The sequence below is a fragment of the Leopardus geoffroyi genome, chromosome D2 (genome assembly GCF_018350155.1).
Source record: "Leopardus geoffroyi isolate Oge1 chromosome D2, O.geoffroyi_Oge1_pat1.0, whole genome shotgun sequence".
Taxonomy (NCBI): Eukaryota; Metazoa; Chordata; class Mammalia; order Carnivora; family Felidae; genus Leopardus; species Leopardus geoffroyi.
Window position 1 is genome coordinate 5,648,574 of NC_059334.1, and position 26,388 is coordinate 5,674,961.

Consider the following 26,388-nt stretch of genomic DNA (forward strand, 5'->3'; position numbering starts at 1 on the left):
TCTGGTATTTTAAGAGGTAAAAGACTAACTCCAGCAGGATCTGAAAAGCCTTGTGGATGGGACATCAGGTAGATGTGTCTATGTGTGGAGCAAGATGTGTAGAGGATCCAGCGTGGAAGGTATTAGAAACTATAATTAGGGAGGCAGCTGGATGGCACAGTCGGTTGAGTATCCAACTCTTAATTTAGGCTCAGGTCATGATGTCATGGTTTGTGGGATTCAGACCGGAGTTGGGCTCTGCGCTAACAGCATGGAGCCTAATTGGGGTTCTCTCTCTCTCTCTGTCTCTCTCTCTCTGTCTCTCTCTCAAAATAAATAAACAAACATTTAAAAAAATAACTATAATTCATGACTGAATTATTGAGGATCTGGTAAGTCAGGATGAAGAGTTTGGTCTCTTTTATTATATTTTCAGGGGAAATTAGTGAAGATTTCTGAAATGAAAATTGACATCATCATATCTATCTTTTATGACACAATTCTTATCTCAGCATCTCCCCCACTGCCAGCTCATTCTCCACATTCTGTCACTGCCATCCTGTCTGCCACTGTGTCTTTCCTTGGCTACTTGAAAATAGCACCACGTCTATGCCCCTCCCTCCATTCCCACCCAGAGCCTTGTCTCTGGCCACCACCATCTCCCATCTGTATGTTCCACCAGCCTAGGTCCTCACTGCTTCCCCACTTATACTCTTATACCCCAACCTCAGTCTATTCACTACAAAGAAGCTAAAATCCTCCTTTTTGTGTGTTTCCTTAAAAAAGTTCTTTTGGGAATAATTTCAGATTTGCAGAAAAGTTATGAAGCTAATACGAGAATTCCTGAATACTCTTCACCCTACCTTTCCATTGTTACTATCTTCATAACCATGGTACCTTCATCAAGGCTGAGAAATGGGCACATTCCTACTGACTAAACTACACACCGTATTTGAATTTCACCTATTTTCCCACTACTATCCCATCTCAAGATCCAATCCAGGATACCATGTTGTATTTAGTTGTTATACCTCCATAGTCTTCTCTAACCCAAGACAGCTTTTTGGTCTTTCTTTGATTCTTCATGACCTTGACAGTTTTGAGGAGCCCTGGCCAGACATTTTGTATAATATACCTCAATTTTTCTGTTTTCTCATGGTCATGGACTTGGGGGTGATTACAGAAGTGAAATGTCTTTCTCATCACACCGTATCAGGGGTCAATCTCTTAGCCCATTCGGGATGCTATAACAAAATACCCCAGACCAGGAAGCTTATAAACAACAGAAATTTGTTTCCCATAGTTCTGGAGGCTGGAAGCCTGAGGTCAGGATACAAGTGTGGGTGGGTAAGGATCCTTTCTGGGTTGCTGACTTCTTGGTGAGTCAGCATATGATAGAAGGGATGCCTCCTCTAATAAAGGTCCTAATACCCACAGAATTCACATAACTTACATCTGGTGATGTCAACCTTCATCACTAGATCTTTTTGTGTCTACGAGTTTCTCCACTCCAGAATTACTACTGTTTTTTCCATTTTCTATATTCTGTTCATTAGAAACAAGTCACTAAAGCCAGCCAGGAACTCAGAGGAAAGATCTACATTTATTGTTTGGAATTTATGTGTAAGAAATATGTGTCCCCTTTCCCTTATTTATTTGTTCAATCATTTATTTAATTATTTTAGGCTAGTGGGTATTTATTATCTAATATTCTTATTTTAAATTTATTTATTTTGAGAGAGAGAGAGAGAGAGAGAGAGAGACAGCCAGCAGGGGGAGGGGCAGAGAGAGAAAAAGAGGAGAGAGAATCCCAAGCAGGCTCCATGCTATCAGTACAGAGCCCAATGTGGGCTTAACCCCACAAACCATGAGATTGTGACCTAAGCAGAAATCAAGAGTCAGTCACTTAATCGACTGAGCCACCCAGGCATCCCTATTATATAATATGCCTTTAAAAACACAGAGCATATGCTAGCACTTGTCTGCCTTAAGTGCCCCAATGACTTCCCTTTACTCTAAATAAAACCCAAACCCCTCTGCAAAACTAGTGGACCCTCCCCGCCCATTAGCCTTTGCTTGAACTTGTCATATTGTTCCCTTGTTCTCACCTGGGGATAGGGAACTGCTTGGTCTCTGCCAGGAATGCTCTGATCTCTGACCTTTTGCATTCATGTCTCAGCTTAAAGGCCACCTATTCAGAGAAGCCTCTTTTGATGACATGCTCCAAAGTAACCCCAGTTAAAATCACTTATTCCCCTTAGACAGCACCTGTTTTAAGTGGAAATTATTACTATTTTAGTGATTCAGTTTATTGTTTGTTCCTTGCCCTGCCTCCCACTATAACGTAAGCCTTTTGAGAACAGGAACTTCATTTCACTGCACGTAGCACCCAGAATAATATCTAGGGCACAGGAGATAATGGACTTGGATGAATGTGCATAAACAGATGAATGATGGGGGCCAGAGAGACCTGAGACAGGAAAACGGGTTGGAAAAACATTGTAATAATCAAGGCAGGAGGCCGGGAAGACTTCAATGCAAAGGCTTATAATTTGCTGACCATGCTATTGGTTACAGGATCATTACTCTTTCATTTCTAAAGATGTTTCCCTTCTTACTTGAGGATGATTAAATCTCATGCTCTGAGTTAGGGATCTGCCTGTAGTTAAGCAAAAAAGCTACATTTATAGTGGTTTTTTTGGTGACACTCCTCAGAACCAATAGCACAGGACCCTTAATTTCTCCTGTTCTGGCATTAATCACTTTGTTATGAGTGTGTGTTTGTTTTCGAGCTTTCCTACTGCATTCATAGTTCCTTGTGGGTGGGGACTGGGCTGATGCGTTTATCCCCAGATCTAGGATGGAACTGTCAACTCAATATGGTATGAGGTGGAACTAATCAAGTCCTTGACTATTTAATCAAAAGATGATTAGGACATACCAGATAAAGGGGTAGTATCCAAAATCAAAAAGAAGTTATCAAACTCAACACCCAAAAAAACAAATAATCCAGTGAAGAAATGGGCAAAAGATATGAATAGACACTTTTCCAAAGAAGACATCCAGATGGCTAACAGACACATGAAAAAAAAAAAAATGCTCAACATCACTCACCATCAGGGAAACACAAATCAAAACCACAATGAGATACCACCTGGCACCTGTCAGAATGGCTAAAATTAACTCAGGCAACAACAAATGTTGGCAAGGATGTGGGGAAAGAGGAACCCTTCGCACTGCTGGTGGGAATGCAAACTGGTGAAGCCACTCTGGAAAAGAGTATGGAGGTTCCTCAAAAAATTAAAAAGAGAACTACCCAACGACCCAGCAATTGCACTACTAGGTATTTATCCAAAGGATACAGGTGTGCTGTCTAGAAGGGGCACATGCACCCCAATGTTTACAGCAGCACTATCAACAACAGCCAAAGTATGAAAAGAGCCCAAATGTCCATCGATGGATGAATGGATAAAGAAGATGTGGTGTGTGTGTACACACACACACACACACACACACACACACAATGGAGTATTACTCAGCAATCAAAAAGAATGAAACCTTGCCATTTGCAACAACATGGATGGAACAAGAAGGTATGATGCTAAGCAAAATTAATCAGTCAAAGGAAGACAAATATCATATGACTTCACTCATACATGGAATTTTAGATACAAAACAGATGAACATAAGGGAAAGGAAGCAAAAACAATATAAAAACAAAGAGGGGACAAAACATAAGAGACTCTTAAATACAGAGAACAAACTGACAGTTGCTGGAGGGGCTATCGGTTGGGGAGGGGATGCTAAATGGGTAAGGGGCATTAGGATGACACTTGTTGGGATGAGCACTGGGTGTTATACACAGGGGATGAATCACTGGATCCTACTCCTGAAATCATTATTACACTATATGCAAACTTGGATGTAAATTTAAAAATAAATAAATACATAATTTAAAAAGGATGATTAGGAAATATTTTTGAATTTTTACTTCCAACAAATAAGCTCTTTAAAGGAAGGCATTCTTAATCACGTGATGGATGTTTTTTTTTTCCAACTTTTTTTTTTTTTTTTTTTTTTTTTTTGGGACAGAGAGAGACAGAGCATGAACGGGGGAGGGGCAGAGAGAGAGGGAGACACAGAATCGGAAACAGGCTCCAGGCTCCGAGCCATCAGCCCAGAGCCCGACGCGGGGCTCGAACTCCCACACTGCGAGATCGTGACCTGGCTGAAGTCGGACGCTTAACCGACTGCGCCACCCAGGCGCCCCGGTGCCATAGCATCTTTTAATGTGCTTTTAGCTTATTCATTTGCAATGAAACAGGGCTGAGCAAACAGAACTCTGAACTCTTCTACTATAGAATACTTAAAAGAAAAAAAATTATCCATTTAAAGTTGATCAACCAGAATTCTTTGCAAGAGCTACTATCTTTTTTCCCTCTTTCAACCCTTAACCTATTGGGGCAAAATAATAATAATAATAACCTGAGAAATCCTGTATTTACAACTTGCTATTTACCTAAATATTAGTGCTCCTGTAAAAATACCGATTTTCCTTTTTTCTGTGTTTTTTTTTCAAGTTTGCAGTATTAACTGCAAATGATCTTTTATGAGGAAAAGCCCCAAAAAAATCACAGAATAGAATCTCCAATTTTATGATGTCATCAAAAGGAAAATAGAATTTAGTACACAGGCAGCTTTTCTGGCACAAATCCATTCTGTTTACTGATGTCTATCTTATTAAATATGCTTCCCATCAAATTGGGAGACCATCACTTGTCCTTTTAGAGAAGAAAAGCTACATCGTTAGGTAAGTAGAGAGAACAGCTTGCTGAATAATGCATAGTTTTTAGTATTAACGACTCAACAGCTACATCCATACAGATTCTAATAGTTCACATGGTGCTTGTTACCTTGGCAACCCAATGAATGATAACAATTGCATGGAAAATGGTGTACTTGTTTTAATATACCCTATGATAGTAAGTTCCTAGAAACCTGAGAGGCTAATCTATGCGCTCGATCTGGGAATGCCAGGTTACCAGAGTCAGTGACCTGGCAACCTGTTTCCAGGAGACATCCTGAGTAAAATGTGAAAAAGATTTGGGGTAGATGGGTAAGTCCTAGAATGCTGAGAGAGACCTCACGGACATATTGCGATACATGAATGTCCAGACACTTGGGCTTAGTTTGAAACATGGGTTCAGGACAAACTGAGGGTTGATGGGGGGTGGGAGGGAGGGGAGGGGGAGTGATGGGTATCGAGGAGGGCACCTTTTGGGATGAGCACTGGGTGCTGTATGGAAACCGATTTGACAATAAACTTCATATATTGAAAAAAAAAGAAGCGTGGGTTCAGGAATGGAAGGGAATGTTTTGTGTGATGCTAAGCCAGGTGAAGCCACTCAGATATCCTCAGGGCAATTATCCGATCCATGGGTAACAGTCTGCAAACTAGAAGAGCTAGGTCTCTGCCTGGTAGCACAACCAAAGTTCTGATGACTCGTGGAAGCTCGTGAACATCCTCTCCCACTCTTCGTGGGGTGGGAGAAGCAGGAGAGAAGCAAGCAGCGGTTGTGGCAGGTGGGAGAAGAGAAACAGTGGGATGTGTCATTTCTCCAGGAGCAGTGGTGATGAGGGCCCACCATCCTGCAAAGCGAGGAATACAGAGAGGACGCGAGGAGGCGTGCTGTACGTCCACGTGGCACAGCCATGTGATTCGGGAAGAGGAGACCAAATGGTTTCGTGTCTTAATCCCCATGGACCAAAGTCACGCAAGCATATGTAAGAGCAGCTACTATTCAGCACCTATTCAGCAACTGTCATTAGAGGTAACGTGCATACAAACCGGTTTTCTAAGACAAGTTTCCAATAGTTTCTCATTGGGCTGTCCACATCACCCCCCTCAGACAAAGGGAAAACGATGAATATAATGGCCATCCTTGCCCTTCCTTTTGGTGGGAAGAAGTCAATAGAAGATCCAACAATAATGAGAGTAATAACTGTTATTTTTCACAGATGCTTTTTTCTAAAGCGGTCATGGTAGAATTGCATCTTCAGGCTGTTGGATGGCTCACGCCAGAAGTGTCTCCATGCGAGCTGGTGAGTTCTACCAGCTCAGGGCAAGTGTTTCTCAGGGGGAAGTCTGCAGACTCCTGAGGGTTTGGTTCCCAAGGTCCATTCCAAACGCATATTCCAGGGCTCTGTGTCCAGTTAACCTGCTTGGAGGGGACCCACGTGTCTGTATTTTCACGAGATCCTACAGGGATTTCTGATGCATGCTAATTTGAGTGAGAATTCTTTTTTTAATGTGTCAACCTATCTGCGAATCTTGACAAACAGTAGAAAACTGAACTCTAAGTTGTATCTCGTGAAATGTTTTTGTCAGGGGAGAAGAAGAAGAACACAGAGAAACAAAGTCCAACAGTAAAAAAAAAAAAAAAAAAAAATGCCATGAAGGAAATAAACCTTATTATCCGATTCCCAGTCTTCGTACCCAGGTAGAACTGTTATTATTAGCTTCTCAGATATCCTTGGAAATACCTTATGAATATACAAAGAGAACGGTTCACACATGCATGTATACATACCCCGGGAGGCAGAAAAAGAATGTAGCTATACTAATAACAGTGTTGTGTAACTTGCTCTGTTTCATTAAAATATATCTAAAGACCAGGATTCCATAAGTACATCTGTAGGCTTTCCCTCATTTTAGCCACAGTCGCATGTAATTCTAGGAAAGGGGATATAATTTATAATCTATAGCCATTAATAATGTAATTCGTCGAATTCACTGCTGCCATTTATGCTGTTTCTAGCATTTGTGACTACAGAAGCAGTGAATGATGTCTCCCAACATTTCAGAATACTGGTGTCATTAATTTGTCAATAAGACCACGTCATTCGTTTGCCTCCTCTCTCTCTCTCTTCTTTCAAGAGACAGACCCTTTTCTAAAACTCTACTTTTCAACTGTCCTATTTTTTTTTCTCTTCTTTGTCCTAAATGTGCCTTAGTGGTCTGCTCGATGAAGCCTCCCTGGTGTAAGGTGACCCGCGTGTCTCCATGGCGTGTGACCACTATTTTCCTCTGTACGAAGAAATCTGAACATACGACGTCTAAGCGTTACGTTAAGTGTGAGAATCAAAAACAAGAGCGCACATCAATCTATTGGATTCAAAGGCTCTCTTTTAGATTCTAAACAACATTGAGAATTTTAAATAATGTCTGGACGTCCTCTGCTGAAGAGAGATCGGAAACTGTATAATGTTGTACAAATACCATTCCGACAGAATGCTAACACGCCCAACACCTCACTTGCATTGCAGAAACCTCCGTGTGCCTGAGGTGTGCATGATCCTTTAAGAGTGTGAAAAACACTTTCGTATTCATCATCGTGGTTTAAAAGCTAGAAAATACTCAACTTAGTTTAATAACCTACTGACAGATGATGCCTTTTGAACCTCCAAATGTGAAATGTGCCATTTCAAGTGTCTCTCTTTACCCAAGAATCGTATATATCTTATGCCACCTACATCTCTTTCTCCAGAGTGACAATTTCCATTTGAAACAGCTTAAATTAATAGCCTTCTCTGTTTGGCTTCTCCCCCCTGTGAAATAATTCAGAGCTTCTAGGCACTCTGTTTTTATAAGTAAGCAGCCACGAAAGATTAAAAAAGAATTTGGCACAATGAATTTTCTTGGCAAAATAATGTATTAGCTAAATGGTGCCTATTAAATCACCTGGCAGCTGGTTTAGGGCTATACAATAAATGACAAAATAAGCCTGTGTGAAGATTTTTCAATATTCTGCCATGTGGTTATGGATTTCAGAGCTTCTTCCTGTCAGTTTTATGCCACATTTCTTTACAAACCTGACAGGCAGCTGACAAGGCAGGGAAAAGTTAGAAGATGTGGCTGGTGGTGAAATGTAACACATATTTTTTTTTTTTTCCTTCAGGAGAATAAAACATTTAGTCTAAGTGCACAAAATCTGGGTTAGAACTTTGAGGAATTCACGAACCATCTCCCTCGGTCGGACTGTCCGGCCCTGAGTCCGTCACCTGCTTGCTCTAAAACCGAGGGCGGGCTGTTGGGCCTGCCTGTGCCTCAGTTTCCTCATGCACGGAAAAATCCTCCCAAGGCTGTCGAGGGGTGCGAGGAGTATTTGGGACTGAGCAAGGCATTGTAGCTGCAACAGTAATGGTCTGGAATCACAGAGCTTTCTGGTAGGTTCTAGGGAGGAGTATTAGCGTTTGCGAGTGTATGAAAAGACAACCAGAGTTGGATCGGGATACTTCCACTAAACCCTTGGTTCTCCAAACAGTATGGCAGACAAGCATCAACACTGACAATAGTTTTAACACACGGATGGAAATGGAAAGACTATGTAGAGAGGAAAGAGGAGAATATACACCCGCTGCCCCCTCGGTTTATCACGATCCTGGCCCTTCTGACACTGTTCATCAACGTGTTTGCTTCGGTCTTCACTGGAGACCCAAACTCTCTCCCTCAGGTCAACTCTCCCTGCAGGGGTTCCAGCTGCTTTTCTCGCTCGGGCCCCTGCTGCCACTGGGGGCCACCTCCTACAGGGAGGGAAAGCGCGGTGTCTTCTGAAGGAAGCGAACACCGAACGCTCAGCTTTCAGGTCAGCGATCAGAACTGCCTTGCGGCCTCCGGAGGGAAACCAGAAACAAGGGGGCTTTGTTTTGTCTCCTGCGGTGGTGTCCCCTCTAAGCGCCCGGAACTGTCTTCTCCCCAGACCGCAGGGAACAGACACTTGTACTGTGAAAGGAGGAGGTGAGAAAGTAACCTACACAGGGCACGGCAACTGTGGAAACGGACAACGGGAAGACTTTTTGTAATTCCTATTTTTAAAGTTTATTATTTATTTTCAGAGAGAGAAAGAGAGAGAGTGTGTGTGCGAACGGGGAGGGGGAGGAGAGAGGGAGGGACAGAACCCCAAGCAGGCTCCGTGCTGTCAGCGCACAGCCTGACACAGGGCTTGATCCCACGAACTGCGAGATCATGACCTGAGCCGAAACCAAGAGTCAGACGCCCAACTGACTGAGACACCCAGGTGCCCTGAAAGAATTTTTTTTTTAATGGGAGAAAGTATGTGAGTAAGAAATGTCATTTTAGGAAACAGAATCCTTATAGAATGTAACTAGTCAGTGAGCCCCACAACAGGACAGAATCAAGTAATCAGCATAGGCTGGACCCCACTGTCCCTGGTTCGCAGGCTCATACGATGTTCTCCTTGTGAACGCAGTCTGATGGTCGAAGATGTTCTCCTTGTGAACACAGTCTGATGGTCGAAGATAGACTCGTATTTGTATCACCTTTCTCCAAGTACAAGTAACATTCAAGCTTAGATCTGATACTTAATAGAAGTAAGAAATAAACCTGGTTATGTTTTATCTACGTTCCACTTAAAAATTGTTCTTACGTGATCATATGCTTTACGTGAAGGTTAGAGTTTAAGAACTCTGGCCGGAAAATAACAATACGGTGCTGGTTGAATCAATGGCCTGGCAACGATAGATTACCCGCCAAGGAGCAGGCTCGCCCCCACCCCCCACTTCTAGAGAGCGGGGTGAAGGGCTGCCAGAGTTACACCTGCTTTGAGTCAGATGCAATCACTTACCAGTATAACCCTGTGTCCTCAGCATATATAGGTGTGTGTGGCCACGAAGAGCCTAGCACAGGAAAGAGGCAGAACAGTCTTTTTCTGAGTAGTAAAGGAAAAACAACAAATCCTTTTTTATCCTCAGCCTCAGCAAGAGGGTCAGTGGGTAAACAGCAATTCTATTTTTGTTTCCTACACACCTCTGAGGAAACCCAACAAATCAAAAATGCATTCGGAAGCCGTGGGCCCCGATCCCGAATTCTCTATCTCGCCTGACAAGAGAGACACCCCTCGCAGGCAAGCCCTTCTTCCGCCACAAAGCTGAATCCGAGCACCATAAATCCTCAGCGGGAGAAGTTCCGGGAGAAAACTGATGACAGTTTCTAGTAAAAAAACAAAACAAAACAAAACAAAAAACCAAAAAGCAAAACAAAAAAGAAACAAAGAGAAACAAACAAACAAAAAGGGGCTACTGAAAGCAGGAACCCCATTTCGGTTCATGTTTAAACCCCCCAGCTTGTCAAACTCGGGGGCTGCTCTCGACAGAGCACGTGCCTTAGGAGTATTTTCGCAAACGAGATGCTGAATCGCTTTTAGTTGCATAAAAGCATAAAAGTTTTCCTAAAGACTTTTCAGGCGGCTGCTGGTCTGAAAAGCGTCGGGTCTGTCTCCTTCCTGCCAGACACCTGTTCTCGGGGGATCTCTCAGAGCCTGGCCTCCCTGCAGGTGAGAATGAGGGCCCCAGCCACTGCTCAATCCCAAGGCCTCGGCAGCAAAGCCCAGACCACTGAACGGGCAGGGAAACCTGGCGTTTTCCTTTATTCTCCCTGCAGGCCTCAGCTGTTCTTTCCTGGACCCCTCGTGGGCGGCAGGGCTAACACACACAATTCAATTTTCAGGGCTCACAAAAGACTGCACTCCAGAAGCATAGGTCATTTGCACCTCCCTGTCTCCCTGCAGGTCTCTGTTTTGTGTCCAGGGCGGTGAGGGAACAGGCAAACACCCGGAAGTGAGTGAGATGGGGCTCTGGCATCGTGCGGCTCCCCGGGAAAGGATACACAGCCGCTGCAAGGTCAATGTCAGCTGATGGTGACAAAGAGGACAATGAACACAAGAACCGCCACCGTTTATTGTTACCGTTAAGCTGCCACGAAAAGAAGTCTCAGTATTTTTACCCGAGTGACCGAGGAGTTTGGTATTTTAAAAATGTATGCTCTCTTCACCTTCAGGAAGATCATACATTATGTATAGTGAGAGCTGGGCGAAGATCGTGAATCGGCAGCTAAACTTCCTTTACTATTTGATACCAGACTGTTTTTTCTGACTGTGGTCAATATTTAAAAGCTTACATGGACATTACTCATGGTGGGAACTAATATTTTATTTTTGCTGAGACAGAGGGGCCAACTTAGAAGAGTGAGGTAAAGTGTGCCTCTGGTGGCAGGCAGGTTCCCCGCTGGGAAAAGCCCATCCCCATCCCCCTCCCGAACAAGGCTGGGCCACCAAGAGCTGGCTGGAATCTGTGGTCAACCAGGGCAGATACTCAGCTGTGAGCAGGATGGCTGGACAAGTGTTTAAAATAACTGCAAATCTTAGGGCGCCTGGGTGGCTCAGTCAGTTGAGCATCCAACTCTTGATTTCGGCTCAGGTCATGACCCCAGGGTCGTGGGATGGATGGAGCCCCATGTTGGGCTCCACGCTGAGCATGAAGCCTGCTGGGGATTCTCTCTCTTCTTCTCTCTCAAAATAAGTATTAAAATAATTGCAAATCTGTACCTGATGATAGACAGTGTCGTGAGCCTCAAAGTGCCCCTATCCTGGACCTCTCTGTAGCCCAGCAGGTAAAGAAGGTTAACTCAAGGCACTAGAAGTGTCTGTAGGGTCCCTCCCACCGCAACTGATGGCCAGGCCCTGGTATACAGCTGTGAGGTAGTTTGACTATCACCCCGGCCTCAATGCTTTTTCCATATTGGACTGAATCACAGATGGACATCATAGTAGAGATGGACCTTTACTTTCTCTCTCCTACGAAGCTGGAATCTGTACTCAGAGAAGCAAATCATTCTCTCTGGGCAAATCTGTAGCAAGTAAATAAAAACCCTCAGGAAGAGTGCCTCAGATATCAGTGGACTAGGGAAAGAAATCAGAGATCTGGTTCTTGAAGCAGAGAAGATATAAAGATAGAAATGAGGAGTTGGGGGGGGAGAAGAGACAGAGAGACAGAGAGAGACAGAGAGAGAGAATGGGAAGAGAGTGACCTAAAGGTGTCCCACTATGCCTTCCTTCTTTTCTTAAAGGTGGCTGGCTGCCTTATGGGATGTCAGGGATTGAACTGGGTCCATTCTCTCCTCCCCTCAGCCCAATTCGTATGTTGAAGCCCGAACCTCCCATGTTGGATATTTGGAGACACAGCCTTTGAAGAGGCAATTAAGGTAAATGAGGCTGGTAAGGGTGGGGCCCTAGTCCCACATGACTGGTCTTCATAAGAAGTGAAAAGCACACGAGGGGTTTGCACACATGAAGAAAAGGCCACGTGAGGACATGTGCGAGCCAAGTAGAGAGGCCACCAGGGAAAGCAAATGTGTCGGCACCTTGATCTTACATTTCTGGCCCCCAGAGCTGTGAGAAAATTTGGGCTTGTTTAAGCCACCCCATCTGGGGTATTTGGTAGTGGCAGCCGGAGCCTGAAGTGACAGCAGAGTATCGTTACAATACCACCCCCAACCCCTCACTTCCCACGGTTGGACACGGTGTCTGGAGTTGTACCAGGAGGTGCTAGGGATCGCATTCCTAGGAACATCAGATTTTACATTTTTATCTCATTTCTGACCCTGGAGAATAGACTTGTTTGATGGCAAACCTGAACTGACATGCTGGGGCGCCTGGGGGTCTGTCGGTTGGGCAGCTGACTTCGGCTCAGGTCAGAATCTCACAGTTCTTGAGTTCGAGCCCCATGTCGGGCTCTGTGCTGACAGCTCGGAGCCTGGAGCCTGCTTTGGATTCTGTGTCTCCCAATATCTCTGCCCCTCCCCCCACTCATGCTCTCTCTCTCTCTCTCTCTCTCTCTCTCAAAAATAAACAAACATTAAAAAAAAGTTAAAAAAAAAAGAAATAAATTAGCATGCCAACATAATGTTTCTCAAGGACCATTCAAATGTGATAATAAGCCCCAAGTTCATTCTGCCACACTAGCCTTTGTTGTTGTCTTCAACAATCTGAGGCTTCCTTCAAATATTTCCAAAAAGTCACTTTCCTGTAACCTGGCATAAATAGAGGCTCACTGGAGAGGCCAGCCGAGCCTCAGAAAGGGCCAGCTTCGGAAGTGAATTCGGAAGCTCAGACGTTTCTCTGAAGCTGGGTATTGGATTGTTCCGGTCACAGAAGAAAGATTTGTGAGTTGTTCATCTCAAACAGGATGTCTTTAGTCGGGACCTGGTTTCGGGGCTTGTACTTTTCCAGAGTCTTTGAGGATACTTCCTCCCTCTGTCCTTTCAGGTGACAGCCTGAAGCCAGAATAAGGGAGCTCCGCTTCTTGTCCAATTAGTTATGCTCCTCCCGGGTTTGAATGAACGGCCTGTGTCTGCCGGGGCACGCTCGAAAGGCACAGCGCTAATGACATCCTGAACGTGACTGCACGCTCAGACAGGTATCCTGTGTGCCAGCCCAGTGCACGGTCCTCCACGGTCAAAGTTCAGGCAGGCCCTTCTAACGAAGATGAAAAAATGGAATCTCAGCCAACTAAATATTTGAAGAGTACATTTCAGGGCTTAGTATAAGAACCCAGTGAGCGCCGCGTGGATCCCTCAAATTCTCAGTGAAGTGTCTGATGGGATTGAGCCTAGAACGCGCTTCATGTTCAACTACAAATCCACCACCGGTTACAATGGCAACGCTATCCACGCAGAAGTTTTAATATCAGGAGACCTGGTTTCAGGCTGGAGCTCTCCCGCTGACGAGCGACGCGTCCTTGAGCAACTCATTTATGGAATAGCAGTTTAAGGGCTTGAGTTCTTGAGTCAAATGATGTGAGCTCAAATTTTTAAAACAAGATAATTTGACAACAGACCTCGAGTTCACCCGGTCCAACCCCTTCGAAGACACAAATGAGGAGACTAAAAAGTAAATAGCAGTAGACTAAACTTGGAGTCTCTTTGCACTTACGATGCTTTATCTACCACTACAAGTTCTATACAACAGACGTAGATTAATAATTGCTGTACACAGTGATAAAAATAAGCACGCCCTATGTTCCACACGACGATCCACAGAGGTGGCGGAATTCCCGTTTAACAGACACTGCAGCACCGAGGGGTAACTGTTCTCAGGCTCCACAATACTTATTGAACCAGGCAGCCAACCCAAGCCTCCTGGACATCCAAGTCTGTGTTCTTAACCCTTCACCTCACTGCCTCTGCACGGGAAACTGGAATATCTAGACCCCATTACATGCTAGGCTGGCCAGTAACTGGGCATCCAACCCTGTCAAGTCTCCTGTCTTCCCTGGGCCTCATTGCCTTCATCTCTTAAACAACAGAAAAAAAGCACTGGCCCACACAATCCCCTCCAGGGAGAATGTTTGCCTCTCCCAAGCCTCTAATCCTGGGATGCTATATTCCCAGCAGCTCCAAATTCAGGGGATCTTCCTCTTGCCAATAAAAGCAACTCATCCCATGCATAAATAAATAGAATTTACCACGTATTCCTCTATGTGTTGTTGCATATTAAATACATTTAGAGACTCAAGTGGGGCGCCTGCCTGGCTCCGTCAGTAGAGCATACAACTCTTGATCCCAGGGTCGTGAGTTCGAGCCCCACGTTGGGGACAAAATTACCTAAAATAATTAAAAGTTAAAAAAAATAATAATTGGGGAAGATGTCACAGACAAACCTAAATTTGGGATTGAGAAATTCGGGCTCTCATTTTACGAAAAGTGCATTTATTACCTATCTAACTAGATGCCTTAAAAAAAAATCCATTATGTGAGGTTTCACTACAGCCCTGCAAATAGAAAAAGGAAACATTTTCTCAACCGCTTTAGTTTTTAGACCTTATGGTCCATCTGTCGCCACAGCACTGATTGTGATGTCAAAATTGCAATTAGTTACACTCAAGGATAATCAGGGAAAAGGCCAAGGTACGTGGAGCGCAGGCCTTGACAGCCCATGATTACTACACTGGTTGTGAAACAGGGATTTGCAAATCAGGAGACCTGGTCTTGGGCTATACCTCTGCCACTTGCTCGCCACGAACCTCGGGAAGCTCGTTTAAGGAATAATTTAAGAGCGTGAGTTCTTGAGTCACACGATGTGGGTTCGAATTCTGCCGCTGCCAGTTAACGTGGTCACAGCAGTGAACTTCCCTTAGCTGTAAATTGATAGCATGACCTGCCTGGACCAGGAAGGTGGTTGAAAGGAAATGTTTTTGAAAGGAAAATACTATGTCTTATTTTAAGACATCGTATGTTATACAGCATTGATCAGAGGGCCTCCTTGCTGTTCAGTGCTCAGTGTTAGCTTTTATGAATGGCATCTGGATTTTAAATGAGGCGACCTTTACGTAAAGTTCTATGTTAACAGTCCCCTACGTTTCTACATCTTTAAAATCAGGATGCAAGTGTATGTACCTCATGTGATTGGTGTTCAAAACCTGATGTGGGAGCCCAAAGAAAAGTGTTTTGCGAACTAAAAGCATTACATTACTATTTGTTTTTTTTTTTTTTTTCAACGTTTATTTATTTTTGGGACAGAGAGAGACAGAGCATGAACGGGGGAGGGGCAGAGAGAGAGGGAGACACAGAATCGGAAACAGGCTCCGGGCTCTGAGCCATCAGCCCAGAGCCCCACGCGGGGCTCGAACTCACGGACCGCGAGATCGTGACCTGGCTGAAGTCGGACGCTTAACCGACTGCGCCACCCAGGCGCCCCGTAAAAGCATTACATTACTATTTGGCTAACATATGTAATCTGTTATTGTAAGATGATCTTGTATTAATTTTTAAATTTTTTTAATGTTGATTTAGTTTTTGAGAGACAGGGAGACAGAGCGTGAGCAGGGAGGGGCAGAGAGAGAAGGAGACACAGAGCCTGAAGCAGGCTCCAGGCTCTGAGCTGTCAGCACAGAGCCCCAGTGCGGGGCTTGAATTCACAAACCTTTATGAGATGATGACCTGAGTCGAAGTCGGATGCTTAACTGACTGAGCCACCCGGGCGCCCCTCTTGTATTAATTTTTTAAAATATCCTCTGAGTGCTTGGAATATATAAGGCACTGGACTAGGCAATGTGAAGAATAAAAATCAGATACGGGTTCTGTGCTTACAAGGTACCAAAATCTCAGCAGAAGACGCACAAGGTAGAAGATACCGGGTGCTCAGCCAGTACTGAAGAAGGAAGTCTCTGAAGTGAGCATTGAAGGACAGAAAGGATCTAGACATAGGAAGATGAGAAGGGACAGAGAAGAAGACATCCCCAACACACCACAGTGAGCAGAGCAGGCTGGGAGGCAAGGGAAGAGAACGAAGCCAGACTGCAGATGTTGAAGGCAGGAAGAGTAACTACCCCTCTTCCGATGAAAGATTATAGGGGATTAAAAAAGAGAGTCTGGAGAGGGTATGATGCTCAGTGAAATAAGTCAGACAGAGAAAGACAGATGCGATATGATTTTGTTTATGTGTGGAATCTAAAAAACAAACAAGAACAACACAAGAGAAACAGATACAGGTAGCCAAGTCGTGGGTGGGGGGGTGGAGGCGGACAAAACGGGTGATGGGGATTTAGAGGCGCAAACTTCCAGCTACAAAATAAGGCACAGGGGTGTAAAGCACAGCGGTAACTTTGGTGACAGATGCTAATCTGCTTTTCACGGTGAGCATTTCATAACGTACGGAATTGTTGAAATACTATGTTGTACATGTGCAACTAATATTAAACGCCTACTATACTTTGATTAAAAATAAAAATTTTAGGGGTGCCTGGGTGGCTCTGTCAGTTTGATTTCAGCTCAGGTCATGATCTCACGGTTCGTGGGATCAAGCCCTGAGTCAGGTTCTGTGCTGACAGCACGGAGCCCGCTTGGGATCCTCTCTTTCCCTCTCTCTCTCTCTCTCTGTCCCACCCTGCTGGAGGGCACGTGCATGCTCTCGCTCCCTCTCAAAAGAAATAAATATTTAAATAAAATATAAATGTTCAAAATCAGAGTCTGGGTGCAAAAGAGCTCGTGGAGAAGGAATGGACGCGACTGGTGTTCTTAAACCTCTACTATTACTGTTACGTGTCTGTGTTTCAGAAAGAAGGAAGAAAGCCCACAGACTCACACATCCATCTAGTTTAGCCTCATAAATCTCATCTTCGAAATCTTTTAACTGTCTGTCCCAAAGACCATCTTTTATCACAATACTACCAACTATGTTTTAGTTTCCTGTGAAGGCTTCGAAAAGCGTTTTGACTATTTCTATCTGTTCATGCTTTGGCTCTCTTCCCTTCATCTTCTGTGTACATATACCCGATCATAACCCGTCCCTTAAACCCCAGCTCCATCAGGGAATCTCCCTCGATGATCTAGACCTTATCGATTCCTCTGCATGCTTCATTATGTATCTGTTTTATCAAACAGTAAGTACCGGGGACCTAAGAATAAAACGACAAGGTCCCCATTCCAGCTGGGGACATGGTTAATGCCGTGGGTTTCCTCTTGTGTAAAATGAAAGGTTGTGCCTAAGGTCACTTCCCATTATTTATTCAACAAATAAAATGAGCACCCACCTGTGCTAAGCTCTATCTTAGGTGCTGAAGATACACTGAAGAAGGACAATGTACGTACCTATCTCTTTATGTATGTATGTATGTATCTATGATTGTCTCCCTTGAGTTCAGTTGTTCTCAAACTTTAGCTTGCATCAGAATCACCTGGGGGAGCTTACTAAAACCCAGATTTCTGTAAAGACACCCCATTCGCAAGAGAGTCTGGTGTAGCAGTCGCAGAGTAGGGCCCCAAATTTTAGCATTTCCCACATGTTTCTGGGTGATGCTTATGCTTCTAATCCAGGGACCACACTCAGAGAACCTCTGTTCTAGTGGAATGTCTTTGTCTTTTTCACTGCTCTATTGCCAGTGCCTAGAATAAATATTGATGGAATTAAAGAATATAAGGCATTTTGTTAATTGACAAACGGGAATCTAGCTCTTTCCTTGCATGATGTTATAGTTTAGAAGGAAAATAATAATTCTACTAAAAGGCAGAAGCGTTACTATCATCAGAAAGGGATAAGGGATGGTTTATATGCAAAGGCTAATGAACTCATTTCCAACCTAGAGGAAGGAGGAGGAAGGTCAGGGAGGACTTTGTGGAGGAATATATTTGATCTATTATTCCTTGGAGGGCCGGCCCATACACTTCTTTCAAAAACACCAGTTATAATTAAAAAATGTATTTTTAGTAACTCTCTTTGGAATCTGTCTTAATCTATGGTGAATCCTTTGTACTACTCTCCAAGTCTGCCGAATCTTCACATTGTGATGTAAGTTTTGCTATTTGGAAATAGCTACATACCACATTTTTGCCAACTCTGGTCCGAAGGAGAGTTGATTTAGTTGCATAACTCTGTCCTTTGTCAAAAACAAGGTACACTTTTGAGTTAAGGTATCAGCTTTCCAGTATGACCTAGAAATGGAGCCCTGAAACAATTTCAGGATAGGAGCTTAAGAGTCACTTGGAACAATGGAAACCTCCATGGATTAAGTTTATCGTTTCTAAAGGTGATTAGTTTGAAGAACACCCCCATTTGTCCATATGTTCTGATGTGTTTGTTTAAGAGTTACTCTTAATATACGTAGTATTTTGATTTACTGAAAGAGTCAACACTTAACCATGCAAGATACCAGGCACATTTTTTCTTCGGAGTATATGCCATGCTATAAATATCTAGAGTTTAAGCATTATGGGAACAAAGAAAGCAGTATAAAATGGTAGTTCTTCCAAAGTACATCTGTGAAAACCATGTATATGTACCAGGAAATATCCACAGGTTTCTAACAGCTCTTAGTAATTCTGGGCCACTCAGCTAATAATAAATGTGGGTTTATGCATCCTGGGCATTGTGCTTGATCATACTGGTCCTTTATGAAGGGGATATATCGAACCATTCTTCTAGCTTGGAACAAAAAGACTAAGGAAAATGTGGAAGACCTACGACAGAAAGCATACACTTATAGTCATGGCTTCTCCCTGCTCATTTGTCCCCAGACTCCCTCAGCCACTCTGCTCCCCCATTGTTTGGGCCCAGGGTATCTTTGCTGTGGGATCAACATGTACTAGCTATGCCAGGTCAGCATTCACACAGTAATACGCTTTTTTGAAAGACCTCCCATATCTCATACAGAGAGGTACTCGACGAGCAACAAAACAAAAGCACCTCAAGTCCAGTTGTTCAGATCCAACGATTCTTAAAAGGGGCTCCCAACACCAGGGACCTCAGCAGAAGCTGAGAACCAGTTAGAAATGCAACCTCTCCAGTCCCACCCCAGAAACACTGAGTATGTTCAGAGGAGGTGGTGAGGTCCAGCCACCTGACTTAATGGGCCATGGGTCCAGGTGGTTCTGATGCATGCTATGGGGTGAGAGCCCTTAAGACACTGGCAACAGCAGTAAGGAAACCAGCAGACAAGCCATGCCACGCTCATAAACTTGACAATTTATTCTAACAACCTCTTACCATCCTGATTACTACATGTAATACACACACACTTCTCCACCCCAACCCTGCTTCACCTCCTATAAAAGAATCACAGGGAAAAACCAACCATTACTAGCAGGTGGCTGTTCTGTTTCTTTGACGAGGAGTGAGGGAGGCAGAGACACTGACAGACTCCATACAAATCTGCTGTTTGCTCCTTTTCCTGCTCGCGTTCCTGCCAGGACCGGCACCCCCACATCATACACGCTGCACGGTGCAAACAGTGTGTGTCCTCCTTGTAAGGGACACGGAGTCAATGACTGCTCTACAATAGAAAACGTCCCAGGAAGGACCAGGAGAGAAGCCATCACAGGGCAATTCCAGACCACAGAGCCGGACGTCCCCACGCGGGGACCCTGGGTCCAAGGAGTAACACGCGGGCCTTCGTCTTTGTTCTGACCAGTTCCTGGATGCCACACCCCAAACAAAGACGAGACCCCTACTTCTTTCTGAGTCTCCCAGGGGCTCCGTCTGTACCTGCTTTCTCTATACCTCCGGTAACCTCTGCTCTCACCTCCTGCTGGTTCATGTTTGATTTCCATCCTATATGAAGCCAAGGACCCTCTTGGCTGGTCTTGGGAACGCCCTCTGGCTCCTTGGACCCAGCGTGACATCATCAGCAAGATTTTATTGAGTGATATAAATACACTTGGTCACTTGCAGATACGAGTTATCATGTGTTTAGTGAATAGCTATGTTCAAGCACATACAGGCCATCTCCATGAGAATGCTAAATTTTAACTAGAAATACCTGATGTTTTGTTTACACCTAATAAAATGTCATTGCAAAGGTAGATTTCACACCCAAGTTGTTGCACACATACTAAAAAGTTTTCAACAGCCTAACTGGATATAAGTTTTTATATTTAAATATAAAATAAGTAAAACTGTATTTTAAAAAAGGGGGGGGGGAGGGGGAACCACAGGCCTAAAATGGTGTCTCTTAGACCGACTTTCCAAACCCGGGTAATAATCTAATTGCAATTTCAGCCTCCCCAAGAAGGCAGCCCTAGGAAACTGGGTCAGCCAGGAAATTTTCCTTCCCGTCAGCACCAGGGAGTCTGTCCCCTGGGTCCTCTCCCTCCGCCAAAGAGAGATGAGGCCATCTGCACCAGGAGACCCTAGGATACAGCCTTGTCTGGAACAATCCCTTTCTTTGGCACAAGCTTTCTTGTCCCACCCTCCTTCCGTAAAGAAAAAACCTGTACATCTCCTGGGAGGTGCCTCCTTGCTACAAGGGATGCTGCACAGGAACTAGGACAGACCAATCTGGTTAAGAATGCTGTGGCTTTTAGGGGGGCCTGGCTGGCTTGGTCGGGAGAGCCGACACTCCCCGCCCCTTGAGCTCCAGTTGGGAGCCCCACGCTGGCTGTAGACATTACTTTAAAAAAGAAAAGGACATTCCAGCTTTGCTCTTTCCCGACCGCTTAGCAAACGGCCTAGCCCGGCCCAAGCTCCACGCCTAACACCTGTTAAACGCCGCAGGCACAGCGGCAGCAGGGACGGCCACTCGGCCGCGCCCTGCACCGGGGAGGGGGTGCAATCGTCGCCAGCCGTCTGCAGCAATCGGAAGCGATCCGAAAGCCTGCAGCGAGAGAGGGGCTGAAATGACTCATCTGCGCTCTGCAGCCCCGAGCCGCGCTGGCTCACGAATCGCGCCTGTTCGTGTGGGTTAACACCGCTAAGGAAGAGGGCGGCCCACGCGGGGTCGCCGCCCGCGGCCGCAGAGGCGCCTGGAAGCCCCTGCCCCCGCGACAGCGGGGCCTCGGCAGCTATTCTCCCCAAATGTTTTCCAAAACGGGGCTGTGGCTGTTGTCGTTCAAGGAGCAAGTCCCCAACTGCTCGGAAACGCCTACGCTGTTACCCCGCAGTCCCGGGTAGGGTTTTAAACAGGGCTTAAATAAAGCGGAGGAAGGAGGGTCGGCTACCTGCCACGCTAACATCAGAACAGAGAAGCCGCCGCCCAGACCCGTTTACGGTTGGCGGTTTCCCGCCGGGCAAACGGAAGCAAAACCGCCCCTGACGTCACGGGAGGTGGCCGCTCCCGGTTACCATGGTGAAGCCCGAGCGGCCATCTTGACTGTGGTCAGCCTGCACCGGCCGCGGGAAGGCTTCACGATGAGACACGAGAAGGGAATCGTCCCTCTCGGAAATAAGGAACTGGCAGAATCACGAAAGACCAGAGGCACAAAGCATTAGCTAATGTAGGTAGGGGAGCACAGAGGCGGTGCGGCGTCCGCGGCTTTAGCGGAACGATTCGATCGGGCCCGCGGAGGGTTCCGCCCCGGAGCCCTAGAGCCGCTTCCGGTGCCCAGCGGAAGCGTGGGTCGCCAGAGGACGACTCTTGGAAAGAATCGGCTCTCCGCCGGGCGCCCAACCGGAATCATGTCGAGTTTAGCGGTGAGAGACCCGGCGATGGATCGGTCACTGCGTTCCGTGTTCGTGGGGAACATTCCGTATGAGGCAACCGAGGAGCAGCTGAAGGACATTTTCTCGGAGGTCGGTTCTGTGGTCAGTTTCCGGCTGGTGTACGACCGGGAGACGGGCAAGCCCAAGGGCTATGGCTTCTGCGAGTACCAGGACCAGGAGACCGCGCTGAGCGCCATGCGCAATCTCAACGGGCGCGAGTTCAGCGGCCGGGCGCTGCGGGTGGACAACGCGGCCAGCGAGAAGAACAAGGAGGAGCTCAAGAGCCTGGGGCCCGCGGCGCCCATCATCGACTCGCCCTACGGGGACCCCATCGACCCGGAAGACGCCCCCGAGTCCATCACCAGGGCGGTCGCCAGTCTGCCCCCCGAGCAGATGTTCGAGCTCATGAAGCAGATGAAGCTGTGCGTGCAGAACAGCCACCAGGAAGCGCGAAATATGCTGCTTCAGAACCCCCAGCTGGCCTATGCGCTGCTGCAGGCCCAGGTGGTGATGAGAATAATGGACCCGGAGATTGCTCTGAAAATCCTGCACCGCAAGATCCACGTCACCCCGCTCATCCCGGGCAAATCTCAGCCGGTGTCCGGCCCCGGCCCCGGCCCGGGGCTGTGCCCGGGACCCAGTGTCCTGCTGAACCAGCAGAACCCGCCAGCCCCTCAGCCGCAGCATATGGCCAGACGGCCAGTGAAAGACATTCCTCCTCTGATGCAGACCCCTATCCAGGGCGGGATCCCAGCCCCGGGGCCGATGCCAGCTGCGGTTCCCGGACCCGGGCCTGGTTCCCTAACTCCCGGGGGAGGAATGCAGCCCCAGGTTGGGATGCCGGGCGTCGGCCCAGTGCCTTTAGAGCGGGGACAGGTGCAGATGTCGGATCCCCGAGCTCCTCTACCTCGTGGACCCATGACTGCCGGTGGCCTGCCTCCTCGAGGGCTGTTAGGAGATGCTCCAAACGACCCCCGTGGAGGGACTTTGCTTTCAGTCACTGGGGAGGTAGAGCCCAGAGGCTATCTTGGCCCACCTCATCAGGGCCCCCCCATGCACCACGCCTCTGGTCACGACGGCCGGGGCCCTTCCTCCCATGAGATGAGGGGAGGGCCATTAGCAGATCCCAGACTGCTAATTGGAGAGCCCAGAGGACCCATGATAGATCAAAGGGGCCTCCCGATGGATGGTAGAGGAAGTAGAGATTCTCGAGGGATGGAGACTCGAGCCATGGAGACGGAAGTCTTGGAGACCCGAGTAATGGAGAGAAGAGGAATGGAGACCTGTGCAATGGAAACCAGAGGGATGGAAGCGAGAGGCATGGATGGAAGAGGAATGGAGCTAAGGGGCCCTGGCCCCAGCTCCAGAGGCCCTATGACTGGTGGAATCCAGGGTCCTGGTCCCATTAATATGGGGGCAGGTGGTCCTCAGGGACCCAGACAGGTCTCGAGCATTTCAGGGGTGGGAAATCCTGGAGCGGGCATGCAGGGGGCAGGCATACAAGGAACGGGCATGCAGGGGGCGGGCATACAAGGAACAGGCATGCAGGGGGCGGGCATACAAGGAGCGGGCATGCAGGGGGCGGGCATACAAGGAGCGGGCATGCAGGGGGCGGGCATACAAGGAGCAGGCATGCAGGGGGCAGGCATACAAGGAGTGGGCATGCAGGGGGCGGGTAAGCAAGGTGGAGGCCAGCCGAGCAGTTTTAGCCCTGGGCAGAGCCAGGTAACTCCGCAGGATCAAGAGAAGGCAGCTCTGATCATGCAGGTTCTCCAACTGACTGCAGATCAGATCGCCATGCTGCCTCCTGAGCAAAGGCAGAGCATCCTGATTTTAAAGGAACAAATTCAGAAATCTACTGGAGCTTCTTGAAAGGTCTTAGACAGTGTTTGGCAGTATTCTCAAAGTTTTTGTGTAGCATGGAGAATGGGTGCAAAAAGCTGACCGCTGCATCCCCACACTTGAATGATTAGGGTTTCCCTCCCAGAACCTTATTTCATCTTGTTGTCTTTGTATTCTTCTCCGTTTTCCTTTTTATTTTAATGGGGGTGGGGGTTGGGGGGAGTGGGTCTGTTCACTTTTATTCACTGTAAATATACAAAAATAACTCTGGACATGGTTATATTATACCAAATAAGATTACAAAGAATAAGCAATATTAAAAGTCTCTACAGTATGCTAACTACATTTTTTAAATATTGAGTAAAACAATGTGACAACTGCACATAATACTAAAATATGACTTGTTAAGCTGGTAATGTACTAAGATAGTTTAAGATTCTTGGTTGTGTAAGAAAATAAAGAAGTTTACCTCAAAATTAGAAGATACATTTTTTGGTAAGCCGTTTAAAATACAAAATCCTATTTTGGGGTCAGTAAGAATGCTGTCCTAGGTTAAACATTGTGAGAGTGTTTTGGAGTATTTCAAAATGTTAGTGCTAACAGGGTAAGTCTCAACTTACGGTATTAGAATTGTTTTTTTCCTAAAGCTATGCTACCTGAAAAATCCAGGAATGTACCTGGTGTGGCATTTCATCACCTAACCGGAGACGAGCAATATTGTGGCCTGGCCTGGAGCGTGATGACTTTGCTGGGACAGTTCTGGGATCAGCCCGGTTACCGAAGTCGGCTCCGATTAGACTCCGTATCTCTCAGTACCTTCCCGTTTCTCCCTAGTTTTCAAGCCCTGAATATGAATCTAAGTAATCCTCTCCCATCCTTTCTAAAAATCAGTGTCTAGGGACCAGGTGATCTGGGTGAGTTGTACACATCCATTGGACTTCTCATAAATAGAGAGCTTCGTGCAGTCAAGTTCTCAGTTTCCTGGTGACTAGCTTCCATATACAGATGGCATCCATGTGGTCAGCCAGGATGGGGACTTCACAATCTTAGTCTCTCCAATGTTTAACATGCCTTTTAGTTTTCTTACTTACAGATCTACTTATCTATCCCCGTGTTATTGGAATAATTGTGATAGAGCCTGAATTCTGTGCTCGGCTAGTTATTAACTCACTTTTTAGTTTTTAAAAGTAACAAAGCTGTTTAGTCCAGTACACATACCCAGGAGAGAGATTTAAAAATCACTAGGAAGGTGGGGCTTACCACACTTTGTTTAGAGCTATTACCTAGTTTATTTTTAAGCCTTGAGGATGTGGATACATAAAAATTTGTGTCATAGACCGAAGAATAATTAAAGAGAAGCACAAACACCCAAATGTGTTTGGTCACATAACCAGGTGGTCTTAACTCCAGAGAAGAAAACCAATGTCAAGTAATAGAGGAAAAAATAGCATTTAATACAAGGAGAGAGCTGAGATTTGGAAACTGAATTTTTCCTCTTACAAGGTTTTTGTGTCTTACACGGGTGCCTCACTCTTTTTTACAAAGGTTTCTTCCTTGTGCTATTTCCTGTCCGTTTTTTATTTTTCATACTGTTCCCTTTCCCCTGTTTTCTCTATGCTTCCTCCATATTGGAGAGGACAACTCTCCCTTCCATATATGCGAGTTCTGGTTAATACTCATTCACAGAGTTGGCTTGATTGCTTGGAAGTTAAAAATGCTTTATCCCAAAGCTTTCACTGAAGGGCTCTCCCTGAAAACTTAGATGTTCCACTCTCGGTTGTAGTTAAACCTGCATCGTTCAATGCAGACTGAATAAAAGGGATGTAAAATTAAGGATGACTTTAGTATCTGATTTTTAATGAATGAATTACCCAAAAGAAATCTATTTTGAGAAATCCATGGGTCTGAATACCTTTTTCCCCTTTAAATGAAAAAGGCAAACAAAAAATTTGCAGGCATGGATGGAAATCCCTTTCTTCGATCCACTATCTGTATAGTTACATGGCTGAAATAACAAGACATTATTCCCTGGTTGGTATCAGCAACATCTTGGTGCATGCCCACATACTGGGCTTCCTTCCGCTTATGTTCCCCACAGAGAACCATACTCAGCATCCCAGGAAGACCTTTATAGGTACCGTCCTAACGGACGGCACATGTTACATTGCAGTGCTTGATTTTACTTTGCCCTCTACCCACCCCCACCCCCCCACCCCGCCCTTTTAATGGACCAGGAACTCTAAAGAGGGACCATCATTTCTGTATTCGCTATACCAAAACCAGGTGCGAAGGAAGGACGAAACGTTCTTACCAGTCTTAGGGAGGTGGTGGGAATCCCATTAAGAGCACATAAAGTTCCCTGAAAACACTTAGATTCCACACAGAACAGATGAGCTGTAACAACTAGTTACATTAGAAAATAAATTAGTAATAGGTAATAGAAACAATCTCCTTTGCTCTGATAAGGTAGGTTCTCCTCACCCAGTTCTCTCACTATTGATGGATGGAGCCTCATTTCATTTGATGGTGATGCAAGCAATACGTGTCTGCTACAATCAGAATCCCAGCTGTTTTACTCCATACCCACTGGTTACAACCCTTAACATCCTGCATTTCCCCAATATGGATAGGCTATAAATGCAATCACAAACTCATTCATTATAACAATGCTTAAAGATGGTGGGGTGAAACCCTGATTTGTAAATACCTTTTTAGGGCTTATTCCTTTTGAGCAGTTTGTTTGTTGGGAATATGAAATGGGCAACTTTAATCAGTGTCTGCCTATTAGCCATTCCCCTCTTAC

At 45.8% G+C, this 26,388-nt stretch overlaps 2 protein-coding genes and 1 long non-coding RNA gene across 6 annotated transcripts in view; 2 read left to right on the forward strand and 1 right to left on the reverse strand.

The window, feature by feature from the left end:
• PRKG1 (protein kinase cGMP-dependent 1) overlaps positions 1-26,388 on the reverse strand; it is a 1,258,994-nt gene that overhangs the window by 539,143 nt on the left and 693,463 nt on the right. The window lies entirely within an intron of this gene.
• LOC123577329 lies at positions 4,451-5,843 on the forward strand. Its single transcript, XR_006701804.1, has 2 exons — positions 4,451-4,789; positions 5,602-5,843. It is a non-coding gene; the product is annotated as an uncharacterized LOC123577329 (long non-coding RNA).
• On the forward strand, positions 20,847-24,061 carry CSTF2T (cleavage stimulation factor subunit 2 tau variant). Its single transcript, XM_045439415.1, has one exon. The coding sequence runs from the start codon at positions 21,720-21,722 to the stop codon at positions 23,613-23,615; it is 1,896 nt and encodes a 631-aa protein (XP_045295371.1). The 5' UTR covers positions 20,847-21,719; the 3' UTR covers positions 23,616-24,061.

What these genes read in the sequence shown, in the direction of transcription:
- CSTF2T (XM_045439415.1), top strand. Translation starts at nt 21,720, where the DNA reads ATGTCGAGTTTAGCGGTGAGAGACCCGGCGATGGATCGGTCACTGCGT.